Source organism: Neltuma alba, unplaced genomic scaffold, assembly GCF_004799145.2.
Source record: "Neltuma alba isolate B1F8T4 unplaced genomic scaffold, ASM479914v2 tig00011255_pilon, whole genome shotgun sequence".
Classification (NCBI taxonomy): Eukaryota; Viridiplantae; Streptophyta; class Magnoliopsida; order Fabales; family Fabaceae; genus Neltuma; species Neltuma alba.
Genome location: NW_021635969.1, coordinates 192,348 through 218,117, shown reverse-complemented (window position 1 = coordinate 218,117; position 25,770 = coordinate 192,348). Strand labels below are relative to the sequence as shown.

Sequence of the window (25,770 nt, the reverse complement as noted above, 5' to 3'; positions counted from 1 at the left end):
AACCTTTTTCAGTGTTGTTGTGACTGGACATTTTGAAATGCTTCTCAGCTTTTCATAACCTTTGTATGATAATGCCATAAAGGGTGACGTTAGCTTCAAATATATCATTTTAGGGAACACAAGTAGTTATACCGTGTAGATCATGTCAGTATCCTGCATTTTTTTTTTTCAAGTGAATGATGACTATATAAAATGTATTTTCCAAAATTTTAAAAAAATTAAAACTGAAAAGAACAGAGTTATTTATCTTTGGCATATCTTTTAGGGGTGAACCAGTCAACTCCAATAATTTTGCGAATTTGGGTGATTTGATCATTTGATGAAAGAATTCAATGTCTGTTAATTTCTTGTGTGAATCTTTTCTTTTTCTTATCTTTTGGGATGCACTTAATCATTTAAATCTTGTATCTACATCTATAATTTCATTTTTTCGGTTCATTACATTCTTATTTTGTTCTACATTATCTCCTTGGTTTCAGTATCTTGAGCAATATGGGGAAGTGAGCATGTTGGATATAAAGGGTGCTGATGCAGCCAAAGTGGTTCTAGTTATTGGAATATGACACTTCATTCTTTCGGAGAGGGTTCTGGGGTGGGCGTCTCCTTTGCTGGCTCAAAAGGTTTCTCTCAAGGTCTGTTGGTTACATTGGCTATTGCTGTACACAACATACCAGAGGGATTAGCTGTGAGCATGTGCTAGCATCAAGGGGCGTCTCCCCACAGAATGCTATGTTATGGAGTGTGATAACATCTTTACCTCAGGTATTGTTGTTGTTGTTGTTATTAAAAGTTGAATCATCGTGCCTCATAAGGGATAAAACTTAAGTCAGCCCTATAGAGATATTGGTATGCAACAGAATCAAACTATGACTTGTATAAAGTTGTCAGTTATCATTGCCAAGGTATAATGATGATCTGATCAGATACAATAGCAACTGATAGATGCAAATTAATGACTCTTTGGCACAACTCAACTATCAAAATTGTTTGTGGACTTAGTTGGGTTTAGCACTGAGGCAGTATTGCCTAACCTGAAAGGATTAGTTTCTCTTTTCAACGTCTTCAATGTTATCTTCTTATCTAATGAAGTCACATCCTGTGTGAGTTCGCCTATACCATGCTGCTTAGACCCATGGGCAGTTAATTTGGAACACGTATTGATTCTTGATGTGCATGGCAATTTGATCCTGATGGCAATTAATAGTTGTTAAATGGTTGGGTTCTGTAGTAGCATATTAATCATGACCTCATTATAGGTTGATTCAGTGGTGGCTAAGATATTATTGTTAAGGTTGAGCTAGACTGGTAACCACTGACAAGTGGTTATTGAAATTGTAGTTTTTGGCTACGGTCTCTTACCATGTTATGCATGATTTGATGCAGCCAATTGTAGCAGTTCTTCATTTATGTGTGCTGATGCATTTAGTAAGTTCCTTCCTTTCTGCACGGGATTTGCAGCTGGGTGTATGATCTGGAGTGGTTGTTGCAGAAGTTCTCCCTGATGCATTCAAGGTGACATACTTTGCATGAGTGTTGGATCTTCTGATCTTTAAAAGTTTCCTTTTTAAACAACTTTGTCTTTATTTTCTCTTTTAATATTCTAATGGACGATAGTAGCATGGTGGCTTTTTGCAACTACGCTTCAAATGCAAGCTTAGGTTTGTCACATGTACTAATTTATTTATTATTATCCTGTCTTCAATCTGAATTATATTAAATATATTCAACATGATTAATATACTATGTGCTACATTTTAATTTAATTTGTGCAAAATTATGGTCGTGCTATGTAACATTTAGGAGACTGGAAGGCTCCCGATTATGTTGAAGACTCTCAAACTTGAATGTTCAAGATGCTCAATAGTTGTGATTAGTGATTTTTGTTAGCTTGTTAACTGGTTTGTATTATGGAGGCTGGAGTTGCTTCTTTATTGGGAACTTTAGAGGTGATTCAATAGGCAAATGCTTATTGTATAATCCCCCTGCTTCTTGAGGGAACTTTCCTCCTAAGGAATTTTCCCCTGCGATCCGTATTACACTTCTCATGTTATTTTCTTTTTTCTCCCTCTAACTTTTGTAGAGTCTTATTTTCTTTGTATAATAGTTTTTTGTGCTTTGGATTACAGGAAGCCCCTCCTTCCCAGGTTGCATCAGCAGCAACCCTTTCTGTAGCATTTATGGAAGCTCTCAGTACCTTCTTTCAAAATTTCAGCCACGACTACAAGTGAGTTTATGACAAGGAATAGATTGAATTTATAGCTGTCCACACCACCATTCCGGAGAAGTAACATTTCTGGTTTTTTTTTTCTTTCTCCCCCCTGAAAGTTTAATTTCTTTTGCAGCTCTGAGGATGCTTCTGGCTTCTTTGTTTCATTACTTTTTGGCCTTGGCCCCTTACTCGGAGGCATCATTCTGGTTGCATTTGCTCTTGCCTTTCATCTTCAGCATGCTCTTCTGATGGGCACCGCTTGTGGGATTGCTTTTGTTCTTGGTGCTTGGCGACCAGTACAGCTTCTTTTGTCTTCAAAGTTGGGATTTTTTCCTGTTTTATTCCTCCTTGCAGCAGGGGCTGCTTTCGTCCATGTTTCTAGCTCCAGCGTGTTGAAGGTTGCAGATCGCAAAAAGACCTCAGCTAGTGACTTGCCTGCACTTACTGGGTTCCCAATGAGCGTTCACACCCTTCAATCATTCATTTCATGTGGAACAGTTGCTTTTCATGCTCTGGCTGAAGGACTCGCATTGGGAGTGGCAGCACCAAAAGCATATGGACTTGGCCGTCACATGGTGCTTCCAGTCTCTCTACATGGACTTCCTCGAGGAGCAGCCGTGGCCAGCTGCATCTTTGGTGCTACTGATAGTTGGCATGCTTCCCTTGCAGCAGCCGCCATAATTGGATTTATGGGCCCAACATCAGCAATCGGGGCTATTCTTGCCGGTATAGATTATAGCGGTCTTGACCATGTTATGGTCTTTGCTTGTGGCGGATTAATCCCAGGTTTTGGAAATATGGTTAAGAGAGCACTGAGTTTGGAAAAAAGTAAAAGTACCTGCGGCCTTATTATGGGTATGGGTTTTGCTATTTTATGTCTGACATTCACTAGGTTGGTTTGCTTGCATACACCTTACTGCAATTCTGCACCAGAAGCTGTCAGATAGGATGATTGTGGTGCATCATCTATTGTTAATGTTCTTATACAACAGGCGTATAGAACTCTTCGAATTGATCACCCAAGTTCTCAGCCATTAAGTGTGAAGAGATTTGTAGTTGTGTCTAGTTTTATTGACCAACGGAGACTGCAGAGATTGGAATCTGCCATTTATACTGGAGCTGTCCTTTTTGGGGGCTCTAAAGAAGCTAACGGGTAATACTTTTTGGTGTTGAGGCAGGTTTGTTAGGGGTGCTCAAGTTTCCATACAGAACCTGACGTTTGTCGTATTTAGCTTTTACGATGTATATATAGTTTTGAGATTTTATTGATCTGAACCCTAATTTCCTACAATATGATGAACAAAGGAAAACTCGGGAAGTCAGCAGATTCTGATTCTTTTTCCCCTCGTTAGACTGGATGGTGTTATACCCGGATAACTAGGGTTTTGAGTGGATTAAATCAATATATTGTTTGTATACAGCTATACATTTGACAATATGATAGTAAATAGATTTAAGCGAGATTTATAAAATCTTATAAAATTCTATCATGATATATTAGATTTATTTTTGACGTAATTAAAATTCAGTTTGGTTGGGTTCCCTTATTTTAAATGCACAAGATAATTAAAAATTCATTTGAATTACATGCAATCCCGAAAAAATCAATAATAAGTATTTTTCAAAAGAATAATGCGGTACAAAATTGTGTATTGTAATACACACACGTTGTGTGCATGTGATTTATTATGTGTTAATATATTAACTAGATGTTAAACTCTAAAAAGTGTGTGCGTGCGCATGCTAATATATATTAATATATTAACTGGATGTGATTTTTTAATGATATTTTATTTTAATATTATTTAATTCATCCAGAAAAAAGTTCTGCTAGCTACAAAATAAACCCATTCATCCGCATCCAGGGCTCGAGGTGAACTACTCACTCTGGCTAGTTCATCTACAAATGATACCCAGAAATGAAAGCCTCTCATAGCCTGACATGTCTCAAGGTACTAATCTTTGATCCTTCTTCACTTTGATATCGATCGGTTGGTCTGCAAATCCTCTTCTCTGCCCTCCAAACTCTCCTTCTCTGCCGCAGTAGCTAATGGCTTCTGTTGTTTTGACACACTCTGTGAACCAGTCATCCTCGCCAGGATCACAAACGACATGCCTCCAAGAACATTGTTCATACATCTCAGTACAAACACAGATGATTTGAATGCCAATGGAGGAAGCCCTTTCTCCAACACAAACTCAATCCCATTAAGAGTTTGGTACCTCAGATTGCTGCTAACTCCCATGTGAGTCGCCCATGTGAGAGCATTCAACAGTGTTGGAGGCGGCTTGTTTGGAGTCTCAAAGTTTGGATCCATCTTCTTTCTGATCTTGATTAACCCATTTGAAATTGCAGTTCCCACAAGCCCAGCTGCAAACCCAACTGCTGCAAACAAAGCTCCTTTGTACACTAGTGTGCCACATCGATCAAGGATCCCATAGGCACCTGGTTCAAACATGTGGCTCTTAGGGCAGCTTGCAAAGATTGAAGGTAGGTTTGAGGATGAAGAAGCCATAGTGGGTGCTAATAGGTACATGAGGGTGAAATTCAGAATTGATCCAACGACAAGTGTAGAGAAAACAAAATCAAGCTCGTTCAATCCGAAATTTGGACGAGAAGCCATGTCTCCGATGACACAAGCGGTCACACCCACCAATTCCTCCATCAGAACCTTGAACGGAAATTGCGGATCGGCGGCAACCCTCGATCTCCATCCGGCCAGAAACATACCCAGAATACCGAGTCCCTGAGACGACGATGAAGATGCATCATCGGAATCCCCGTCGTTGCCCCAATCTCCTCTGCCGCCGTCGCCTCCTCCGCGCCCAACTCCGTCGCTACCATCACCACCGGCGAATGAAATTTGCAGATTCTCCGGCAAACTGGGCTCGTAGACCTTTGGGTTGATGAGAGACAGAGATCGATTTTGAGAGTGGAAAGAAGATCCAAACGAAATAACGGCACGGGGATTGAATGCTCGAGCGTCTGAAATGGTGTGGTAGGAGCCAGAGAGAGGAGAAAAACGAAGCTGAGCCATGGCTGCCATGGTGGTTCGGTTCAACTCCACGATCTGCAACACAGAGATAACAAATCAATACACTTGAATAGCTAAAAAAGAAGACAGATTTTGAAAATTTAGCATAAGAACATCGTTCCCAGATCATGAACAAGAAAAAGAACAAAAAACAAAAACTAGACAATGATAGCAAAGATTCATAATTAAACAGAGAAAAGTAAGAAGATTGGGAAAAGGGAAAGCACCTGAAGGTGAGAGAATGACAGTGTGGAATAGCAAAGGTGAAGACGAAGAGTGTGATGGATTGAGGCGAATGTGAGTGAGAAACGCTGAATCGGAAACTAAAACCTCAAACCCTTTTAAACTCGCAGGTTTTGATCGCTGGAACCCTACGCTGAAAGCGAAAAGCACCTTTCCAACTACAAAACAGAATACTGATACTTTTCATATTACATTATTTGATCATGTGATTTTTTTTTTTTGTGGGAAAAATTGGGAATAATAAATTTCTATTTTAAAATTAATTAATAAGTAGTTTTAAGATAATGAATTGCAGAACAGAAGATAATTGCACACAATAAAAATTAAAATTATAAAAAAAAAAACAGATGATTTGTACAAAACATTATTTAGGTATAATTGACTAATTTAGATTATACATAAAGGTTAAGTTGCATAAAGCTTAAGAATTATCTGTCAATTAATTTTTAACGAGTGATTTATTTCTTAATTTTTTCTGTTTTAATTTTTTTTCCTCCAAGGTCTCTTATATTATTTCATAAAATAATAATTTTAAGAATTTTAGAGGAATTAAGTTTATTTCGACAGATTAAATTTTATTTTTATTTTTAAAACGAATATTTTATTTGAATAAAATATATTCCCTCTGTTTCATATCTTTTGTTGGTTCCTTCAAGGATGTCCAATAAAATATCTTTTCTTGTTTAATGGTGCGGCATATGAATTAAGGAATTTTGACTTGTTACTGCTTCCATTATAAATATAAGATATTCAAGATCTCATATAATATTATTTTCGTCTTAAAAATAAAACTCATTATTTAATTTTTTTAATTTTTACTCTTAAATATTTTCATTTTGAAGATTGAGTTCGTAAATTATTTTAAAATGGAGGACTGAAGGTTTTACCTCTTTTAATCACTATTTTAGTAAGAGTAAAATGAAAAATTTTGGGTTGGCAAAAAAGATGAAATTTTGGGCAACTTCTTTTTTATAATAAGTTTAACAATGTAATGGACTTTCTTGAATTGATACTCGGCTGTTCCTTAAAAAAAAAGACATAATTAACAAATTTATAAAAATTAATAAAATTAGTTATTTGTCATTATAATAAAAAAAAGGGGAAATGGCAAATAAAGACCCCTCAATATATAAAATGGTAATCAGGGACCCTGAATTTGAGAAATTGCTCACAAGGACCCGGTCCCAATTTGTAATTATGAAATCATGGCCAAATTACCAAAATATCCCTCTTTAATTTTTTTTTTAAAAAGAACACCACTGCCTCGCCGGAATCCGGTCGCCGGAGCTCCGCCACCCCGGCTACTAGCCGCCGGAGCTTCGATGCCGGCGGCCGGATTCCGACCATTACGGCGGCCTTCCTTTGTTTTTTTTTTTTGAAACTGTTTTTTTTTTTAAATTGGGGGGAAGTGAGGTTGGGGGATTTGATCCCCCAACGTAATGTTTCCCAAAATTAAAAATGACCATTGAGCCAACAAATTTTTGCTAACATTATGATACAAAAAAAAAATTAAGTTAACTCATTTACTCTTGTTCCAGGTGATAACAACAATACATTTAGAAATAACAAGTTCTGATTGTAAAATAACACGTCTGGAATGAAAATTTAACAATATGTTTTTTTATAACAACAAATTTTGTTGCAGGTGATAACAACAATACATTTGAAAATAACAAGTTCTGATTATAAAATAACAAGTCTGGGATTAAAATTTAACAAACACGTTTTTTTTTATACAACTCATTATAAATCAAACTACTTCTTATAAATTATAAATAGTACAATTTATTGTAGATTAAAAATACTTTTTGATTACTTAAATTTATGAATGAAATTTATCTCTAATTTATAATTAAAAAATACTATTTTATTCTTTAAATATAAAAACTATTTTTAATATTTAAAGAATGAAATAATAAATTATACTATATTATTTAAATACTTAATAATAAATTTAATATTTAAAGAATGAAATAATATAAAAATTTATACTATGATTTATAGATTAAAAATACTTAATTATAAATGCTTTATAATTATAAGGAGTAGTTTGATTTATAATGAGTTGTATAGATATATAGATTAAAAAGTATTTTTTAGAAAAAATAAATATATTAAAAATATTTTATAAGTTATAAATAATTTATTTTCCAAAATCATAATATAAATAATTTTCTAAAAAAAAGTTGTTGTTAATTTTAATTCCAGACTTGTTATTTTATAATCAAAACTTGTTATTTCCAAATGTATTGTTGTTATCACCTGAAACAGAGTGTGTTGTCATTAAAAAAACGTGTTGTTAAATTTTAATCCAGACTTGTTATTTTATAATTAGAACTTGTATTTTCAAATGTATTGTTGTTATCACCTGCAACAAAATTTGTTGTTATAAAAAAACATATTGTTAATAATTTTCATTCCAGACGTGTTATTTTTACAATCAGAACTTGTATTTTCTAAATGTATTGTTGTTATCACCTGGAACAAGAGTAAATGAGTTAACTTATATTTTTTTGTATCATAATTTAGCAAAAATTTGTTGGCTCGATGGTCATTCTTAATTTTGGGAAGCATTAGGTTGGGGGATCAAATCCCCCCAACCTCACTTCCCCCAATTTAAGGAAAAAACAGTTTCAAAAAAAAAACAAAGGAACAATACAAAAAAATATGTTAATTCTAGCGGTTAGAGTGTTACATTTGTAGCGGTTTTAACAGCTACAAATGAAATTTGTAGCGGTTAAGGAAAACCGCTAGAAAAACAGGTGCAAGAAAAAATTTCTAGCGGTTATTGCAACCGCTACACATCATGGTCAAAACGATAGAAAATTTCTAGCGGTTTATAACCGCTAGAAAATATCTGAAGGAGAAACATTCCTAGCGGTTATAAAACCGCTAGAAAATGTTCCGGAAAAAAATTTCTAGCGGTTTTATAACCGCTAGAAACCTGCTAAACGAAATCCATTTTGCCGGGAATTAAATAATTTCAGTAGCGCGAAATTACTAGCGGTTATAGAACCGCTAGAAATGTTTGGGAAATTAACTTTTCCCGCCAATTGAATTTTAGGAATGGCGGCAAAAAATTTTCTAGCGGTTTGAACCGCTAGAAATTTTGGCGCAAAATTTAAATTTGACGAAATATTTCTAGCGGTTCGGAACCGCTAGAAATGTTTACCGTGCCAGAAAAAAAAATTTATGGTTTTTCATATTATAATTTTAAAAACCATTAAATAAATTATGTTGAAGAATTTTTGTTAATTTGTATAATTAACAAAAATATTAATTTTGTAATAAAAAATATGTAATTAAATTATGAATGTGTCAAAAGAAGTGAATTTAATTTAATCAGATAATTTAATTGAATATTTAATAAGATAGTTGAATTGAAGATGATATATTTTGTAATATTGAACCTATAGTATTAGGTTGATGAGTATTTGAATCAGTTGAGGAGGGCATGACAAGTGTGGAGAAGAAAAATCTGAAAGGAAAGGAGAAATAAATATGTTAGTAAATTTTAAATAAAAACAAATAAAAGATACAATGAATTATAAAATAAAATTCACTTACCATACAGTAAAGAGAAAAAAACCACCATATGAGATAGTAAGAAAAAAAGAGAGAATTATGAAGAAGAATAGGAGAGGAAAGAAAAGAGATGGAGTAAATGAATGTAGAGAAGATATGGTATTTATAGAGATCAGCGACACATTTGTAGCGGGTTTTTGTAGCGTTTTATTGCATTTTGTAGCTGTTATTCATTTTCTAGCGTATATATAAGCGCTAGTATTTTGTAGCGGTTATATTTGTAGCGGTTATTAACCGCTAGAAATTTAGTATTTTTTATTTTTTAAAATCTGAACGAATTTTAATTTACAGATATGTATTTGTAGCGGTTAATAACCGCTACAAATTACAATTTCGTAAAATACATTTGTAGCGGTTAATAACCGCTACAAATTACAATTTCGTAAAAAAATTTGTAGCGGTTATGTAACCGCTACAAATTAAAATTTTTTTATTTTTAAAAAAACTGTACGAATTTTAATTTATACATATGTATTTATGGACGGAAAATTTTTAAATAATTTATTTTGGATGCTGCTATTCTCCATCATCATCCGGCCTGAAAGGACACATTTTAAAAAAATTTGTTAAATTTATAATGTTTTTGGAAAAAATTAGTAATTAGTAGTTAATTATTTAAATAATTTAAGAAAAGACGTGTACCTGATAAGTGGCAAATTATCATCTCCTTGAGGAAAGAAGTCTTCAAAATTCGAGGGTTGGAAGGGTTCACTGTCGTAAATAATGTCACCATCACCCATATCGTAAAGATCCCGTGGCTTAAGGTGAACGACCATATTCCAGTCTTTATGTTTCTCGTCCTCGACATAGTAAATTTGGTGTGCCTCAGAAGCAAGGATATATGGCTCATCATCTTCAGATGCCCCCGTATGAATAAGTCTAGAGAAATTGACTGAGGTGATGCCCAAATGGTCAGTAGCGAGTCCCCGTGAAGTTGTCGTATTTGCCCAGGAGCACTTGAACAGTGTCACGGTGAAAAGCTGGTAACTCAACTCAATAATGTCAATTAGCTTTCCATAGTAAGTGACGCCTCCAAAGCGCATATCGCCATCACTACTGCTAGCATAACATCTCGTTCCGAATGTCCCGCAAACTCCAGAGTTTTGTGTGAGCAATCCCTGATCACGTCCAACCGTACAGAACTTGAAGCCGTTGACATTGTACGCGGTAAACCTTCGTGCATGGTCTAACGGACCGAGAGAAAGAGCTTTGAATTCATCTGTGTATGGGCTGTTGTCATTACGTATTCGACGTGTAAACCAACTGGGAAACTCTTTGTGGACTCTTTTATCAATGTCAGCAGAACGCGCACGGCCCCGTAGCTGACGCCTGAGATAACTCCTAAACTCACTATAGTAAAGTGTAATTTGTTAGAAGAGTCAGTAAGAAACAAATATAAAGTGTAAAAGCTAGTGAGCTTATATGATATATATACTTACTGCATGAAGGGTTCAACTTGGCTGCAATTTATCAAAACGTGTCTGTGTGCCTGGAGTTTCTCTGTAGGAGTGAGTCTGAAGAATTCATATCCTCCAACTGGTTTCCCAACAGGAGGAAATAAAGTTGACGTGGAAGGACCAGGAGGAGAATCATCTACGCGACGCGGGCGGTTAAAAGATGTCTCCATGTCATCAAAGTACCTCGAACAGAAAGTTAGGACCTCATCTCCGGAATAACCTTCTGCTATTGACCCCTCAGGCCATGCCTTATTCCTAACATATGATTTTAATTTTCCAAGTACCTGTAAGTTAAAATTGCATTAATAATTACGAGTAAATGAAAGAACAATGTGAAATTTAAAGAGGCGGGAATAAAAGATAATCTAGTACCTCTCTATAGGGTACATCCATCGATAGTGAACTGGGCCAGCAACCTTTGCTTCTCGAACAAGGTGGACAGTCAAGTGAACCATAACAGTAAAGAATGATGGAGGAAATATCATCTCCAAGTGACAAAGTGTAAGAATAATTTTATTTTGCAGCTGATCAAGCTCTTCCGCTACCAAGACCTTCGCACACAACTTCTTGAAAAATGAACATAATTCTACCAAAACCACCGATACATCAGAAGGAAGTGTGTTTTTCAAGGCCAATGGAAGTAACTGTTGCATAAGAACATGAGAGTCATGACTTTTCAACCCAGTAACCTTTCGAGCCTGCAGATCGATACACCTTGAGATGTTGCTAGAATATCCATCTGGTACTTTTATGTTCTTCAACGTCGAGAGGAAGATATCCTTGTTTTGCTTTGTCAAGGTGAATTTAGCTGGCTGAAACTTGTCGTTTTCATCAGGCCAAGCCTCTTCACGAATTCCCCAGGCCCGTAAATCTTTTCTAGCTGCGAGATGGTCTTTGGACTTTCCAGCTTCATTGAGCAACGTATATAGCACATTATCGCACACATTTTTTTCAATGTGCATAACATCCAAACTGTGTCGTAGCAAATTAGATTCCCAATAAGGAAGAGTGAAAAATATGCTTCTCTTCCGCCATTGCATAGGTTGCGTATCAGATGTCCCACGAGATCGTCGTCCCAATCGTTCGGGATCCACACTCTTACCAAACTCGACATGAACATCTTCTAACTGCCGCAAAATATCCATACCAGACAAAGTAACAGGAGGATCTCTCTTCTCCTGTTTCCCATCAAAGCGAATCCGTTGCAATCTAAGTCTGTGCTTGGAATCAAGGAACCGTCGATGTCCTATGAAGCACCACTTGCGACTGTGTGGAAGGCGACATGGCACAGAATCAAAATTGCACTCAGGACAGGCCAACCCAGTATGCACATTCCAGCCAGACAAAGTTCCCAAACCGGGAAAATCACTTATTGTCCACATCAAGGCTGCACGGAGATTGAATAGTTGCTTGTCATGTGAGTCATATGCCTCAACACCATTCGTCCATAGGTCGATCAATTCGTGTATCAACGGTTGCAGGTATACGTCAATATCATTTCCTGGTGCTTTCTTGCCAGGAATGATCATGGAAAGCAAAAAGGAGCTCTGCTTCATGCACATCCAAGGTGGTAGATTGTATGGAATTAACACCACCGGCCAGATACTGTAACTTGTGCTCATGTTTCCGAAGGGATTAAAACCATCGGTTGCCAATGCAAGACGTACATTTCTAGGATCATTGGCAAAGTCTGGAAATTTCGCATCAAACGCTTTCCACGCCTCCGAGTCTCGTGGGTGCCTTAACCTACCATCTAGGTTTTCCTCAGTCGCGTGCCACCTCATGTGCTGAGCCATTTTTGATGACATATACATTCTTTGCAACCGTGGTTTCAAAGGAAAGTATCTAAGAAAATAATATATTAAAATTTAAAATACCGAATATTTAAATACTAAATATTGACTCAATTTAAGAAAATTGATGACATAAATTGTTTTAAGAATTTCAAATATCGAATATTTTTAGAGACGGAACAAGTAACACGCTGTAATAATTTGTACCTGAGAATTTTGGCCGGTTTCTTCTTTTGCTTCTTGCCCTTCCGTACCGACTTATAGCGTGACGTCTTGCATCTCGTACAAATCTCTTTGTTGGCATCATCTCCCCAGTATAGCATACAGTCGTTTGGGCATGCATCTATCTTCTTATAGTTCAAGCCAAGCTTGTTAATAATCTTTTTTGCTTCGTAAAAAGATGGAGGGAATTCAGCTTGGGGGAAAGCATCTCCCAGTAATTCCAGCAACATAGACATCGCCTTGTCAGTCATACCGCACAAGCATTTGATGTGATACAGCCTCACCAAGAATGACAACTTCGAATACTTTGTACACCCAGAATAAAGAGGCTTGTCAGCTTCGGTCATGAGGTCAAAAAATTCCCGAGCAGTTTCGTTTCTTAGAAACTCCGGTTGAGGTCCCTCTACTTCATCTTCGTTGGGATTCGAGCTTTCGTGAACACCAAAAGCATCACGCACAGCATCATTCACGGCATCGGCTTCATCCACTCGAACTCCCATCCGTGAAACTACTGGAACTGACTCAGCACCCATATCTAGCCGTTCCCCATGTAGTTGCCAAAATACGTACTCTCGCGGAAAAGGCTTAAAGATTAAATGTTCCCTAACAATATCTTTGGGATGCCACTTTTTGAAATTACATTTAGGACAGGGACACTGAATCTTACCATTTACGGCAGCATTGGCGAAAGCAAAATCCAAGAAATAGTTTAGACCAGCCAAGTATTGCGGAGTCGACCGGTGCAAGTTGATCCACGACCTATCCATCACTAATAATGCTCAAATTTCGTGAAAATATGACACAGAGCTCAAAGAGAAGTTAAAATGGAATTCAGTTGGAGTGCTTCAGCTTATAAAGGAGGCTGGTGGAACGGTCATTTTTTTGTAGCGGTTACAAAACCGCTACAAATTTGTAGCGGTTTTAACGGAAATTTTCATTTTCCAGCGGTTATTAACCGCTAGAAATTCTAAATATCGGTTACAAACCGATAGAAATTTCTAGCGGGTTAACGGGAATTTTGTCTCCATCGGTTTTGAATTTTCTAGCGGTTATTAAACCGCTAGAAATTTTCACGATGGTTAAAATTCAGTTGAATTTTCTAACGGTTTTAAAACCGCTACAAACGATATTATTTTTAAATATTAAATAGAAATACTGCACAATAAATTAATAACATTACAAAAATAAATATTTATTAAATTAATAAATGATTATAGAATTATTTTGATTAATTAACATGTTTAACGTGTTTAATAAATTGTAATGTTGATGTTGTAATAAATAAATAAATATTTCAATATTAATTAGTACTTGACATAAATAAAATTATAGAAATAAATCAATAAAGTAAACAAATAAATATAAAATTTAAATAAATATCTAAATAGTATATAAAACCGTAAAATCAAGATTCTAATAAAATCCCATACAATGAAAGCAAATCATGGGTGGGGGGCAGAAGCAGCATCATCGTGATCATCCTCTGCTGGATCCTCCGGCTGGGGGTGGGCAGGCCGCTCAACCTGCTGGGACTGGACTGGCGGATGGGGGGTAGGGGCGGGACTGGTGGCAGGTGTAGGTCGGGGATGTCAGGAACCGAGATGTTTGGAGCTATACTGACCACCACATGACGCAGAGCCGTAGCAGCTGCCAAGAGCTGGTCAAGCTGCGTCTGGAGCTGACGATCACGCTCCTGGAACTGACGATCACGCTCCACGATCCTGGCCTCCATCCTGGCCTCGAACTCTTGTCTGAGCTCCTCTCGCAATTCCTCTGAGGATGAGGAACCCGGCCGCTTCGCACTCGCATGAGAGCTCCCAGCAGTATATGAAGGGCCAGCGCCACTTGAGCGGGGCAACCTAGTCGGTGTAGGTCCAAGTCCAAGCCCGCTAACTCGACCAGGGTGCTGCGGCCGGCCACGACCCGCTAAAAGTGAGGCGGTGGGATCCAAGGCAGACCCCTGAGACTCACGCAACTCGGAATCGACCTGAGTCATCCGTGCCTACCAAAATTAATATAAAGAAGTTAATTATAATATAATGATATCTACACTGTGATATTATATTAATATTTAATTTATTACTTACCGCTATCTCCTCAACCTCATCCGACGCACGCCCGTCTCGGGGTCTATACACCATCGGCCACATCTCGCCATAAGTGGGCGTGTATCCCCGCTCCTGCTGCGTCTTTTCCCTCTGTAAATGAAATCAAAGAAATAATTAGTTACAAATTAAATACATATACATATTTAATAAATTTATTTCAAGTACTCACAATCTCGTCATAAGTGATCGCAAAGCTCCTGGATCCAGCCCTATGACGTATCGTCTGATGCCTGACGCTCCCAGCATTTCTCCTAGAAAGAGCCTGAAGCAAAATGTAAAAAAATTAAATTAAATGAGTCAAGTCGGATAAAAAATAAAGAAATTATAATTAATACAATATTATCATACCATCTGGTCAGCCGTCATCCTAAAATAGACGTAACTGGACCAGTCTTGGTCCGGGACTCCACCAGGTACATCTGCCAGTATCTCCTGGAGGGGCCTCGTCCCGTCACCTTTCTTCTCCCTCCACAGGTCGGCCCTCCTGTTCTTCCATGCCATCCCAAGCCTCTTGATCGTGTCAGCCCTCAACTCCTCCCCCAGAATAAATTACTCTATGATTAAATAATAAATTAACTAAATAACAAATTATAAACAAATAATTAAGCAATTTCAATAATAAAAAACAAATAATTAGTTTTTAACTAATTTAAAAATATTATAAATAAAATATAAATTAATCAAAAACAAATAATAATTAAACAATTAAGTAATTTAAATGAAAAAATATTTTTACTCAACTAAATTTAAAATTATTATAAGTAAAATTAATGAAATCAATAACAAATTTTTTCATTTAACTACTTTTAAATAATTTAAAAAAAAAATATAGATATTCAGGGAACTACTTTTAAATAATTTAAATAAAAAATATATAGATTCATTTAACTACTTTTAAAAATATTATAAATAACAAACAAATTAAAAATAAAAAATTATAATCAAACAATTAAATTATTTGAAAACAAAATATATAATCATTTATTTAAATTAAAAAAAATTATAAATAACAATTTTATATTACCTTCATCATTTCCCAGCCTTGCTGCTTCTTGTCTGGGGTGATCTTCTTCCAGTCCTGCACATAGATGGGGAACAGCGTCCACTGCTGACCAAGGAGGCGCACGTACTTGTTGTACAACTGGCCACCTTTCTTTGTCGGTTGGCCCAACTCATTGAGCGGTACAACCACTCGTCCGCTCGTCATCATAGACAGCTCTCTGGCTGTCAGCCTCCGATAAGACCTGTTCCCCTCAGTGTCTGCAAAATTTAATTAAGAAATAAATTATATATCAATAAATTAATACAATTTCTATATAAATTAAATACTGATCAAAACTTTAAAAAGTTAAATAAATACTTACCGACAAATTCCACCTCATAACCAGCCTGACGTCTCGGAGCAGGACGCTGCGCAGCCTGGGGATACTCATTCCCCTGATCCTGCTCCTCCTCCTCCTCCTCGTCAGCAGCATCAGCATCAGCATGGGGTTGCTCATCCCCAGTAAAATGAGCCTCCTCAGTCCGCTCAACATCATCCTGCTCCATAAAACTGAGGATATCCTCCTCGCTGAGATCGTAGTCATGAATGCTGGGGAATGGCTCACCAGCATCATGATGAACCTCACTGGGTCCAGCTCTCTCAGGATCAACTGGGTCTTTCCCGTGTCGACGAGTCATCCTAATAACAACAAATAGTAATTATTTATAAATAAAATAAAAAGAAAAATTATTTATAAGCTACAACATAATAAAATAAATAAAATAAAACATAAAATAAAAATTATTTATCAATAAATTACTATTTTACCTGAAAATAAGGATCTACAACTGAATCAGAACTCGAATATGTTTGTGGAGAAAATTCAGCAGAGCTTCGCTTCCAGAACGATTGAAGAAGTGAGAGTGGGGGGGTTTATATAGACCGAGAATTTCTAGCGGTTCTGGACCAAACCGCTAGAAATTCCCAACGGTCACAAGGGCCTCGGGAATTGCCAGAAATTTCTAGCGGTTCTGGACCGAATCGCTGGAAATTTCTAAACTCCTCGGGAATGAAAAATATTTCTAGCGGTTCATGCATCAATCGCTAGAAATTTTCAGTGTCTAGCGGTTTATTGGCCTGAACCGCTAGAAAATAAACGCTACAAATTTGGCGCCAAGTTCCCGCCAAAACCCGGGGAATTTTCTAGCTCTAAATTTCTAGCAGTTAGGTGGTAACCGCTAGAAATGTGCGGGCAATGGTCAAACCGTCTGTATTTTGCAGCGGTTTTCTTGAACCGCTAGAAATGTTCCGCTGCTACTTTAACATTTTCTTGTAGTGGAAGGCCGTCGGCAATGGCCGGAATCCGGCCACCGGCATCGGAGCTCCGGCGGCTGGCAGCCGGGGTGGCGGAGCTCCGGCGCCGGCAGCCGGATTCCGGCAAGGCAGTAGTGTTCTTTTTTTAAAAAAAATTAAAGAGGGATATTTTGGTAATTTGGTCATGATTTCATAATTGCAAATTGGGACAGGGTCTTTGTGAGCAATTTCTCAAATTCAGGGTCCCTGATTGCCATTTTATATATTGGGGGTCTTTATTTGCAATTTTTCCTAAAAAAAATGTATAACTTTTTTCTAAAATGCTCATATTTTAACACAAATAAAGAGAATCTTTTGGGGGTGGAGGAACGCAGGGTTCTGCAAGCATGGGATTTCGCCAAAGCAAAGACATCTGGATGAATATGGATGGGTTTCAAGGCTTTGTTCATCCTCGCCATTATGATCATATCTCTTTCCACGTAGTGAGTCTAATAATGACCCAATCAGTTTACCTTAATGATTAACATCTCTAAACATGTAATTAAATCATTTTTAACACATTTTATTATAATCAAAGAAAACTTTAAGTCTCATTAATTATGTTTTAAAAATTACTAACTTCTTAGTTTTACTCATATTTAACGTGCACTTTATTCTGAGAGTACAAAGTTTATACAATAATAAATGAAAAATAAAATTGTAAGTTTTTGTTTTTTTATCAACACACTATAAACAGTAAAAGAAAAATACTGATATCTCATTTTGCTTTTGTTTTACCCAAATGCTGTGATGAGAATAATTTTAAGTTTATACTAAAATTATTCTTACAAATAACGACTTCAATCCCTTGTGAAACGTGAAATTCCCCCCCCCCCAAACTCAAAAGTGAAATTGTTCATGCTTCTAAGAGGGTGTTTGAGATTGTATAAAAATACTCTTCAAAAGTATTTTTTTGGTAAAACGAAATAAATTTTTCTACATATTTATTTCGTATACCATAAAAGTATTTTTAAAACTACAGTTTGATTTCTATCCAAATATCCCCTAAAACTGTTCTCTCTGTCATTGCTGTACTCGTCTCATTTTCTTTCTTAATATCATTCTTCTCCCTCTTTCTGCAACTTGGGGTAGCTCTCCTAACATGTATTTTTAACAATATTGACTTGCAAACTATCAGACAAGCAACTTCCTAGAGAAATGTCTTTTCTTCTCATACGTAGGCCATGCCTTGATCTTTGTCCCAAATGGCGAGATATCATTTTCATTGGTCTTATTGATAACTTCGTAGGACTGCTTTCATTGAAAAACCATAAACTTGTCCACCCATTATTTGATATCTCCAACATATCAGTATCCTCTTCTCTGATTGGATCTAGAGATTTAACTGAGATGAATTGTTTGATCACCTCAAGATCAAGGGAATGAATCTCTTTTTCTTTCTTTCTTCATATTTTTCCATATGCCACAGCCCTGCGGGAGTTCTGAAATCAATGGCCCTTCCTTGAAAATAGTGTGGTCCAAGAAGATATGCCTTTTAATGTAAAGATATTTACTCATAAGGACTAACCATATCAGCTAACATCAGTTGATTTAAAATCACAGTCCAAACTCATCAAATAGATAAGCATGGAGCTCGTCCTAATCTGAACCATCCGAATTGATTTTGGATGGTCCATATTCAATTTATATTTTTCATGTTTTAAATGATTTTCTATTTTAATAAATACAGAATTCAAAATTTGGGGTAACACTGCTTGGAGAAAAATTATCATTAAAAATTGCAAATTAAAATGGGATGATACTGAATGAGAATCCATCATCCCATCCGATCCGACCTGCTATTACCTGAATCAACATTTTCAGGCAATACCTGAATCAACATTTTCAGTCCAAAAAACAAAAAACCTGAATCAACATTGTTCTCCTTTCTAAGCTTCTATATCTGGCTCCTGCTTTATTTCCTTAAATTTCTCAATAGGACGACGAGACAGTGAAAATGGCGAGGGCATTATTTTATCCGCATCCACAAGTCTATCTGATTACTCTGTCTCATGCACACAAGTGGAGAGAAAACACAAATCACTGCTCATTTCAAATCTTCCTGCTTCTAGAATTGGATGCTACACTGTGCACCGATTTCCAATAGGCTCTCAGCAATAATTCTTGAACTTGTACAATTACCCTGCAGACTGCTGAAAAATTCTTAGCATCCAACCAATTTTAGGAGTCCTCACAATAACCGGAAGTAATAGAATTATCAGCACGCATTGCAATTCGCAGCCATGCCTCTGCAATTCGGCTCCATTAGGAGATACGATTGTCATTCAAAAATAAAGTTTACATGTTACACATACTACTACTAATTTGGTTCATAGGGTTCCAAGGGAACAATACTTTTCTACAATTATTTGGGCTAACATACTGGATTCAAATATCAGGACTATATAACAGTTAAACAACAACCACACAACTTTTTTACACGCTACTGACCGGAGCAGACCATCATCTTGGCTGATAAGTGACCACAATGATTATATGCCATTTCTTCAATCACCACATGACCGATGTTCTGCAGAACTATTTACCCTAAATACATTATCTATCGGGCACAACCGTACCTTAATCATTAACTTCCCTGCTTACCTTTTTACGATCTTATTTCCCACCTTGCATGACACGGAAATCCAGTTGATTACTAGAGGTTGTTCCCTATTTATTTATTGCTCCTCTCGATTCAAAAGATTAGCGCAATCTACTTGATTGTGATATAGCGGTTTGTGCCATGTTTGGCCCAATGGTCCTTCAGGTCAACTGGGTTAGACAGATCATGTCCCTCTGCTGCAAGCCGGCTAAGCAGCTTATTGAAAGCGCCTCCACTCATCTTTCGCCCACCAACCCTAGCATGCCTCTTGTTGGGTACAGCGGGAAGTGGATACATTGACAGAGTTGTTGTGCAACAAGCAGACTGCCAACCCCCATTACCCCATTTGTAGCACTGTCTCAGAACACTGGTACAAGAGCATACAGGTGCTGGCATTGTTGACTCATCATACACTACCTGGTTCAACCCCAAGTCTTGACCTTTCCAATCTGCCTTCGATGACCCTAACTGCTTGTTAAGATCATCACCTCCATTAACCATGTCCTGACCACTCTTCCACTCATGGCCCTTGCCAAACATCATCTTATTTAAGTCTTCACCCTCCCTCTTGACCTTTTTTGCAGCTCTTGGTGCCTTCTTACTAGGTGAAACTGACTTACCATCCTTTGGTCGCTTGGCCCGCCGTGATTTCCCTGTTTCATTCGGCATGGACGCTGTTGGAAGGTCATCACCAGTGTGTATTTCCCGTGTGCTGTAAGAAGTATCACCCATATGAGGTAAATGGTGTACTTGTTGCTGAGGATGATGCACATGCTTGACACCTCGGGCTATTTGGCATCCTGGAGGACAAGAAGACATGCTACCATTGGCTATGGAGTTCTCTCGATACTGAAGGGTAGCAATTGCATTATCTCGTTCCATAATGGCATTGTTCCGTTCTGCGATGGCAGTATCTCGTTGCAAGAATGCCATATCACGCTCTGCCATGGCTGCCTTTTTTTCAGAAAGGGCTAGATTTCTCTCTTGAATGGCTGCATCTCTTTCGGCCATAATTGCCATAATTTGCTTCATCGAAGGTTGATGTTGCATCAACCACTGCAACAAGAATACGGAGATCAATATAATTAAAGATGAATTTTTTGGAAGGAAATACATGCCACACTAAGCAACTAGTACTTCATGCAAACTTCAACAGGTGAGTACGTCAAATGAGCAGAAAGTTATTTCAATATACCTGTCCCTGAGCTGATTTATATTGATCAGCTTTGTGCCTCCCATTTTCACGATGCCCAGCATCATCCATCAGAAACCCACAAATGGACACAAAAGGTAAATACTTTTCTAGGCCTTCTCAACCAGCATAGAACGTGGTCTATTCAGCAATAATATGCTACAAGTCCTGCATATAAAAAAAATATACACACACTATTACTAACATAATTTAAGCATCTCTTTCCTGCTTCTGTTTTCTTGGGGTCATGGGGCTCGAGGGAAAATGAATTTCCCATTCGACAAACCTACACCTCTAGATCGCCAAAAAATGACTGCTTCAGAGATCGAATAACTTACCATGATTATAGATAGATATAATAAAAGCAAAAGATGAATGCACAACTGATTAAAATTTCCCCTGCATATAAGAATACAACATACGTAAGTTAAAAATGAAGCACAAGTATTCCAACTTGCAAATGACGCTACCTATATAGGAATGCAACATGCATGGGAGGGCGGAGTTACAGAGATATCTATTATGGTGTGTTAGGTTACTTCCATCCAAGCATTAGAGTGCAAGAGTTGTCAAAAAACATTTCCAAAGCATGAAATTATTTAGACTAATTTACATGCTACGAAATTTAGGGTGCAGACCTTTAATTTAAGGTCATCTGTGGTTGCATTGAGGTAAACGGATTGCGTTTTAAAGGAGTAAAAGATATGCAATATCATATATTTATTTATGATCATTCAATAATTTTAAATCTCTTTCTTTTTTTCTCAAAACCCAGGCACGAGAATTATTCCTTACAACAAAATACTTTTTTTCATTATATTTTTCTTTCCATTCCATACCATTCTATGCACCAGACATCTTACTAAATACCCTCTATTCACGATACTTGACACAGTTGATACTCAACAAGCAACAACAAAACGCACAAAATAAGAAACATTAACAGTGGATGAATAAAGCATGCAACAGTTGTGGAAAAGGAGAGGAGAGGCTGACTGATCCGCATTTCGATTCTCATGTATTGAACACAAAATGCATGATAAAGACTGTAAATTGTGGAACTAAGGAGCGTAAACAATTAACTGACAAAAGTCCCCATTGTACTTTACTTACAACTGCCCGGTCCAAAAAGGTCAAATTCTGTTTCTAAACTTAACTTATTGGCAGGAATGAGAGTTTCAAATGATATATTATAATTTCAGGGCAGCGATTGTTCTATTTCATAGATTAGTCAATAGTTAATGGCGATTGACCTTATATTTGAGGTATTGATTGAAAATTAAGCTGCAAATCTAAAATAAACAGCTGGAAGGGTGAGTGCAATAAAAGCATGTCATGTAATACAATGACTCTATCCGAAAACTACTTCATGTAGTACAATGCCTATTCAGTGAACAACTTCTTGTGTTGTTGTCCTTTTTTTTTTGTGGGGGGGGGGGGGGTAAAAATAAAAGGGGTAATCATGGTTTGAAGGAATTTATGGAGATGAACAGGATAGCAGTAAAACAGCATATGAAGAAGAGGGGAAGGGAAGAAAATTGTTGTTAAAGGTTCAGCTACCATTGCCTTGCTTCGTCAACTGCTCTAACGTCTCTATTCTCTAAGTGCATATTTAATAAGCAACTTAAACTTACGGCAAATGAGCAGATGTGTGATTGAAGATCAATAACGAAGTAGACAAAGCAAAGTTGCTTACTGTGTACCATAAATCTTAACCATTTCCCTCTTTCTCTGAACGTCAACGGTGAACCTATCGAAGTCAAATGCATTTCTATTTTCCCAATTTGATAATAATAATCAAAAACCAGTTTGGATCAGGTCCTCCCTCTAGTCCCAGAGCTAAGGAAGGTCCAAATTCGATTAACATAAAACTCAAATTGCTCAAAACGTCGCATCTGAGCAATCTGAAGTTGAGAACCAATCAATTGCGTGAAGTTTCAAATTCGATCAACAAAAATTATGAATTATTTGAAACCGACGCATCAGAACTACGGTATGAAGTTAAGAACAAGTCAATCATGTAGAATGATGCAGTTTGGAAACCGGAAGCGAATCTCGCAAACAATCCACAAAATAAGCTTTAATTTACACAATTATAAGTTTATAACATAACAAAGAAACCAAAGAAGGAAAAACTATAAGATAACAAACATATCTATAGTTTTAAGGTGTTTGGAGACGAGAAGTAAGAGGGGAACGCGAGTCCACGCAAAAAACTACGGATTCAGAGCTTAAGTGTAGCAGGTATCGAGACCAGCAAGAGAAACTCAAAAGACAAAAAGCAAACTATTACAGAAAGACAAGAAAAGAGAATAAAAGAAACTTACGAGACGAGCAGGAAGATAGAGAGAAGAATGATTAAAGACACAGACTGAAAACCCTAATCTCCGTGGAAGAAAGGCGACAAATTTTGCTTTCACTTTTTCACTTGTTTCTTCTGTCTATGCAAATTTTCCCCCATTATTGCTTTTTTGGTTTTTCACTTTTAGTTTTATTCTGTGGGCGTACAGTTTTTCACAAAGCAGAACTATTTAAGAGTTACTTGCAAGCAAGTAAGAAAGTAAGTGGCGGGGACTGCACGCGCCGGGTCGGATTAAGACAAGCACAAAGAAACCGCACCACAATACAATAACCAGTAAGAATACGACTCCGATGGAGAAGAAGAAGAAGACATCCGATTAAAAAGGAAAAGGTTTTTACATTTCCCCGTGCTTTTATCACTTTCTTGTTTTGTTGATAAAATTAAAAATACATCTAGGCGAAAATCAAGAAACAGTCTTCACTTCACCAAGAGGCTGAATCAAACATTTTGTTGAAGAGAAAATTGAGCATCCAGTTGAACGATTGAGAGATATGAATCGAGAGTAAGGGAGGGAGGGAAGGATGGAAAATCTCAGTGACAATAAATTAATTTACAGCTGTCACTCACCGATGTAGATGAATCGAACAGTTTGGCCAGAAAATGGCGAAAGGGAAAGCGGTAAGACGACGACAAGCACGAGCTGCGACTAAACGACAACGCGGCAGAGGAAGGGGGGAAGGGGAGAGGCGACGTCTCTGACAAGTGACTTCTGGAGTTCGAAGCCACTGGACTCCGACGGCGGCCGGAAGATGGCGACGGTGCACGGAGCAGTTGGTGGAGCGCGACGGCGACAAAGAGAATGGAAGGCCGATGTGTGTCTACGTGGTGCGAAATGAAGAGGCCGATGAGGAATTGAGGAAAGAGGATTGCAACGCAGCGTATTGCAAAACTCAAGACGGACTGAGTTGACCGAGTCGAGTGGTTAATAATTACTAGTCAACAAGTCAACTAGAATTAAATTCCGGTTTAAATGAAATGAAGTTAAAAGTATAAGTCAAATAACTAATTTTATCACAAAAATCACATTACTTTCCAATTTTACCTCTTGACCGGACATTTAATTGCAAGTCATGATAAATGATGAACATGAAAAGAATTTAATGCAGGACTTGGATTTTTTTTTATAGACATAGATATTTTTCTATGAAAAGTAATTATACCTGAGGTACTGTCATTTTAAAATTATACTATGTAGTTGTAAAATTAAGATTAAAATACCCTTATTTATTAGAATGTTTTAAGATAAATATTTCTCATTTAGCGAAAGATAAAATTGTTAGCAACGAACTTGTTACTTTGAATCGTTAAAATTATTATTACCTCCGGTCCTAATTATAAGAGCCAGTTGATTAATTTGAGGAAATTAAAGAAGTAAGTTGAATTAGTTATTTGTCCTAAATAGGTGTTATCTTTTCTAAAATATCCTTACTAATCAAGTATATTGACTAGAACTATTATTGTTAGAAGGGCTATTTTGAAAAAAAAAATGTATAAATATGATAGACAAAATGAATTGGGGTATTATATTTAGAACCAAAATAAAAGTCAAATAGGGTCTTATATTAAGGATGGAGGTAGTATATTTTATATTTATTATACTTTGAATCGTTAAAATTATTATATTTTATATTTATTATTTTTCAATCTGTTAAAAAAAAATTTTATCTACATTAAGTAGTTAAAAAGTAGCTTCCTGCTAAGATGCTCTTAAGAAGTGAAATATCCATTACGTTGGTGTATTTTTTTTAACCTTTAAATCCTTCTAGGCTTTTACTTTGAAAGGGTCTCTCCCTAACTATCATTTTTTCTCCCAAGAAAAATTATCGTTATATTACTTGATAATGTAATATGTATGATGATGCCATATACTCCTTATTAATTCATCACATCTCGTTTTAATAGCTATTCAACAATATCAATATTTTTATATTATTTTTATGCAATTGCTTTTTTTGTAAAAAAAAAATTAGATGAGTTAGGTCTAAAGGCTATGATCTTGTAAGTTTTGAGTCAACTTCTTACCAATCAAACCAATACTTGTTGTTTAGATAATTGTTTTTGTTACAAGAAAAAATTGTTAGAGTTCCAAGTAAATAATATAATTACTAGAAGTCAATAAAATGAATGATAAGTTTTAGAGTATTCTTTTCGTCCTTTATTATCAGATCTACTTTTTTGAATAGATTTGTCCCTTTTTATAATATGCCTTTTGAGTTTGTCTGAACATTTAATGTATTATTACCTATTTTGCCCATAGTTTAATGCATTTAATACATTCTTTTTCTTCATTTATCTCATTATTACTCTTTCACATTTACCCATTTATATATAGGGGTATATTTGGAAAAACAATTACATTTGCTACATATTAATTGCTTTTAACTAATTTTAATTGTTTTCTTAAACCATACAATTTAGTTAAAAAGATCTTATAATAAAAGACGGAGTAGTATTAAATAATAACTTTTCACTTGTTATTGAAATTTACTAGTAATTATTTTTTTCCTTAAAACCTCGGTAAAATTCTCCAATACGTTGAAATGGATTGAAATCTTTTGACCGATCCACCTTAAAAAGCTACATTAAAATGTAACTTGTTCACTGTGTTTGTGAGCCATGAAATCAGA

At 36.4% G+C, this 25,770-nt stretch overlaps 2 protein-coding genes and 1 pseudogene across 4 annotated transcripts; 1 reads left to right on the top strand and 2 right to left on the bottom strand.

The window, feature by feature from the left end:
- Nucleotides 1-332: 332 nt before the first annotated feature.
- Nucleotides 333-3,643, top strand: LOC114763113 (putative zinc transporter At3g08650; annotated as a pseudogene).
- A 341-nt stretch (nt 3,644-3,984) lies between these two features.
- On the bottom strand, nt 3,985-24,043 carry LOC114763120 (protein RETICULATA-RELATED 3, chloroplastic-like). The gene is made up of 3 exons (XM_028952723.1): nt 23,802-24,043; nt 5,472-5,555; nt 3,985-5,280 (listed from the first exon to the last, which is right to left on the bottom strand). The coding sequence occupies exon 3, from the start codon at nt 5,254-5,256 to the stop codon at nt 4,183-4,185; it is 1,074 nt and encodes a 357-aa protein (XP_028808556.1). The 5' UTR covers nt 5,257-5,280; nt 5,472-5,555; nt 23,802-24,043; the 3' UTR covers nt 3,985-4,182.
- Nucleotides 19,241-23,259, bottom strand: LOC114763119 (protein BASIC PENTACYSTEINE6). Of its 3 annotated transcripts, none has more exons than XM_028952721.1 (4): nt 23,109-23,259; nt 21,120-21,180; nt 20,785-20,949; nt 19,241-20,645 (listed from the first exon to the last, which is right to left on the bottom strand). In XM_028952721.1, the coding sequence occupies exons 3-4, from the start codon at nt 20,851-20,853 to the stop codon at nt 19,701-19,703; spliced, it is 1,014 nt and encodes a 337-aa protein (XP_028808554.1). In that variant the 5' UTR covers nt 20,854-20,949; nt 21,120-21,180; nt 23,109-23,259; the 3' UTR covers nt 19,241-19,700. The 3 variants fall into 3 exon arrangements, with proteins under 3 accessions (XP_028808554.1, XP_028808555.1, XP_028808553.1); XM_028952722.1 differs by lacking the exon at nt 23,109-23,259 and adding an exon at nt 22,485-23,049; XM_028952720.1 differs by lacking the exon at nt 23,109-23,259 and having other exon boundaries at nt 21,120-21,396.
- Nucleotides 24,044-25,770: the final 1,727 nt, after the last annotated feature.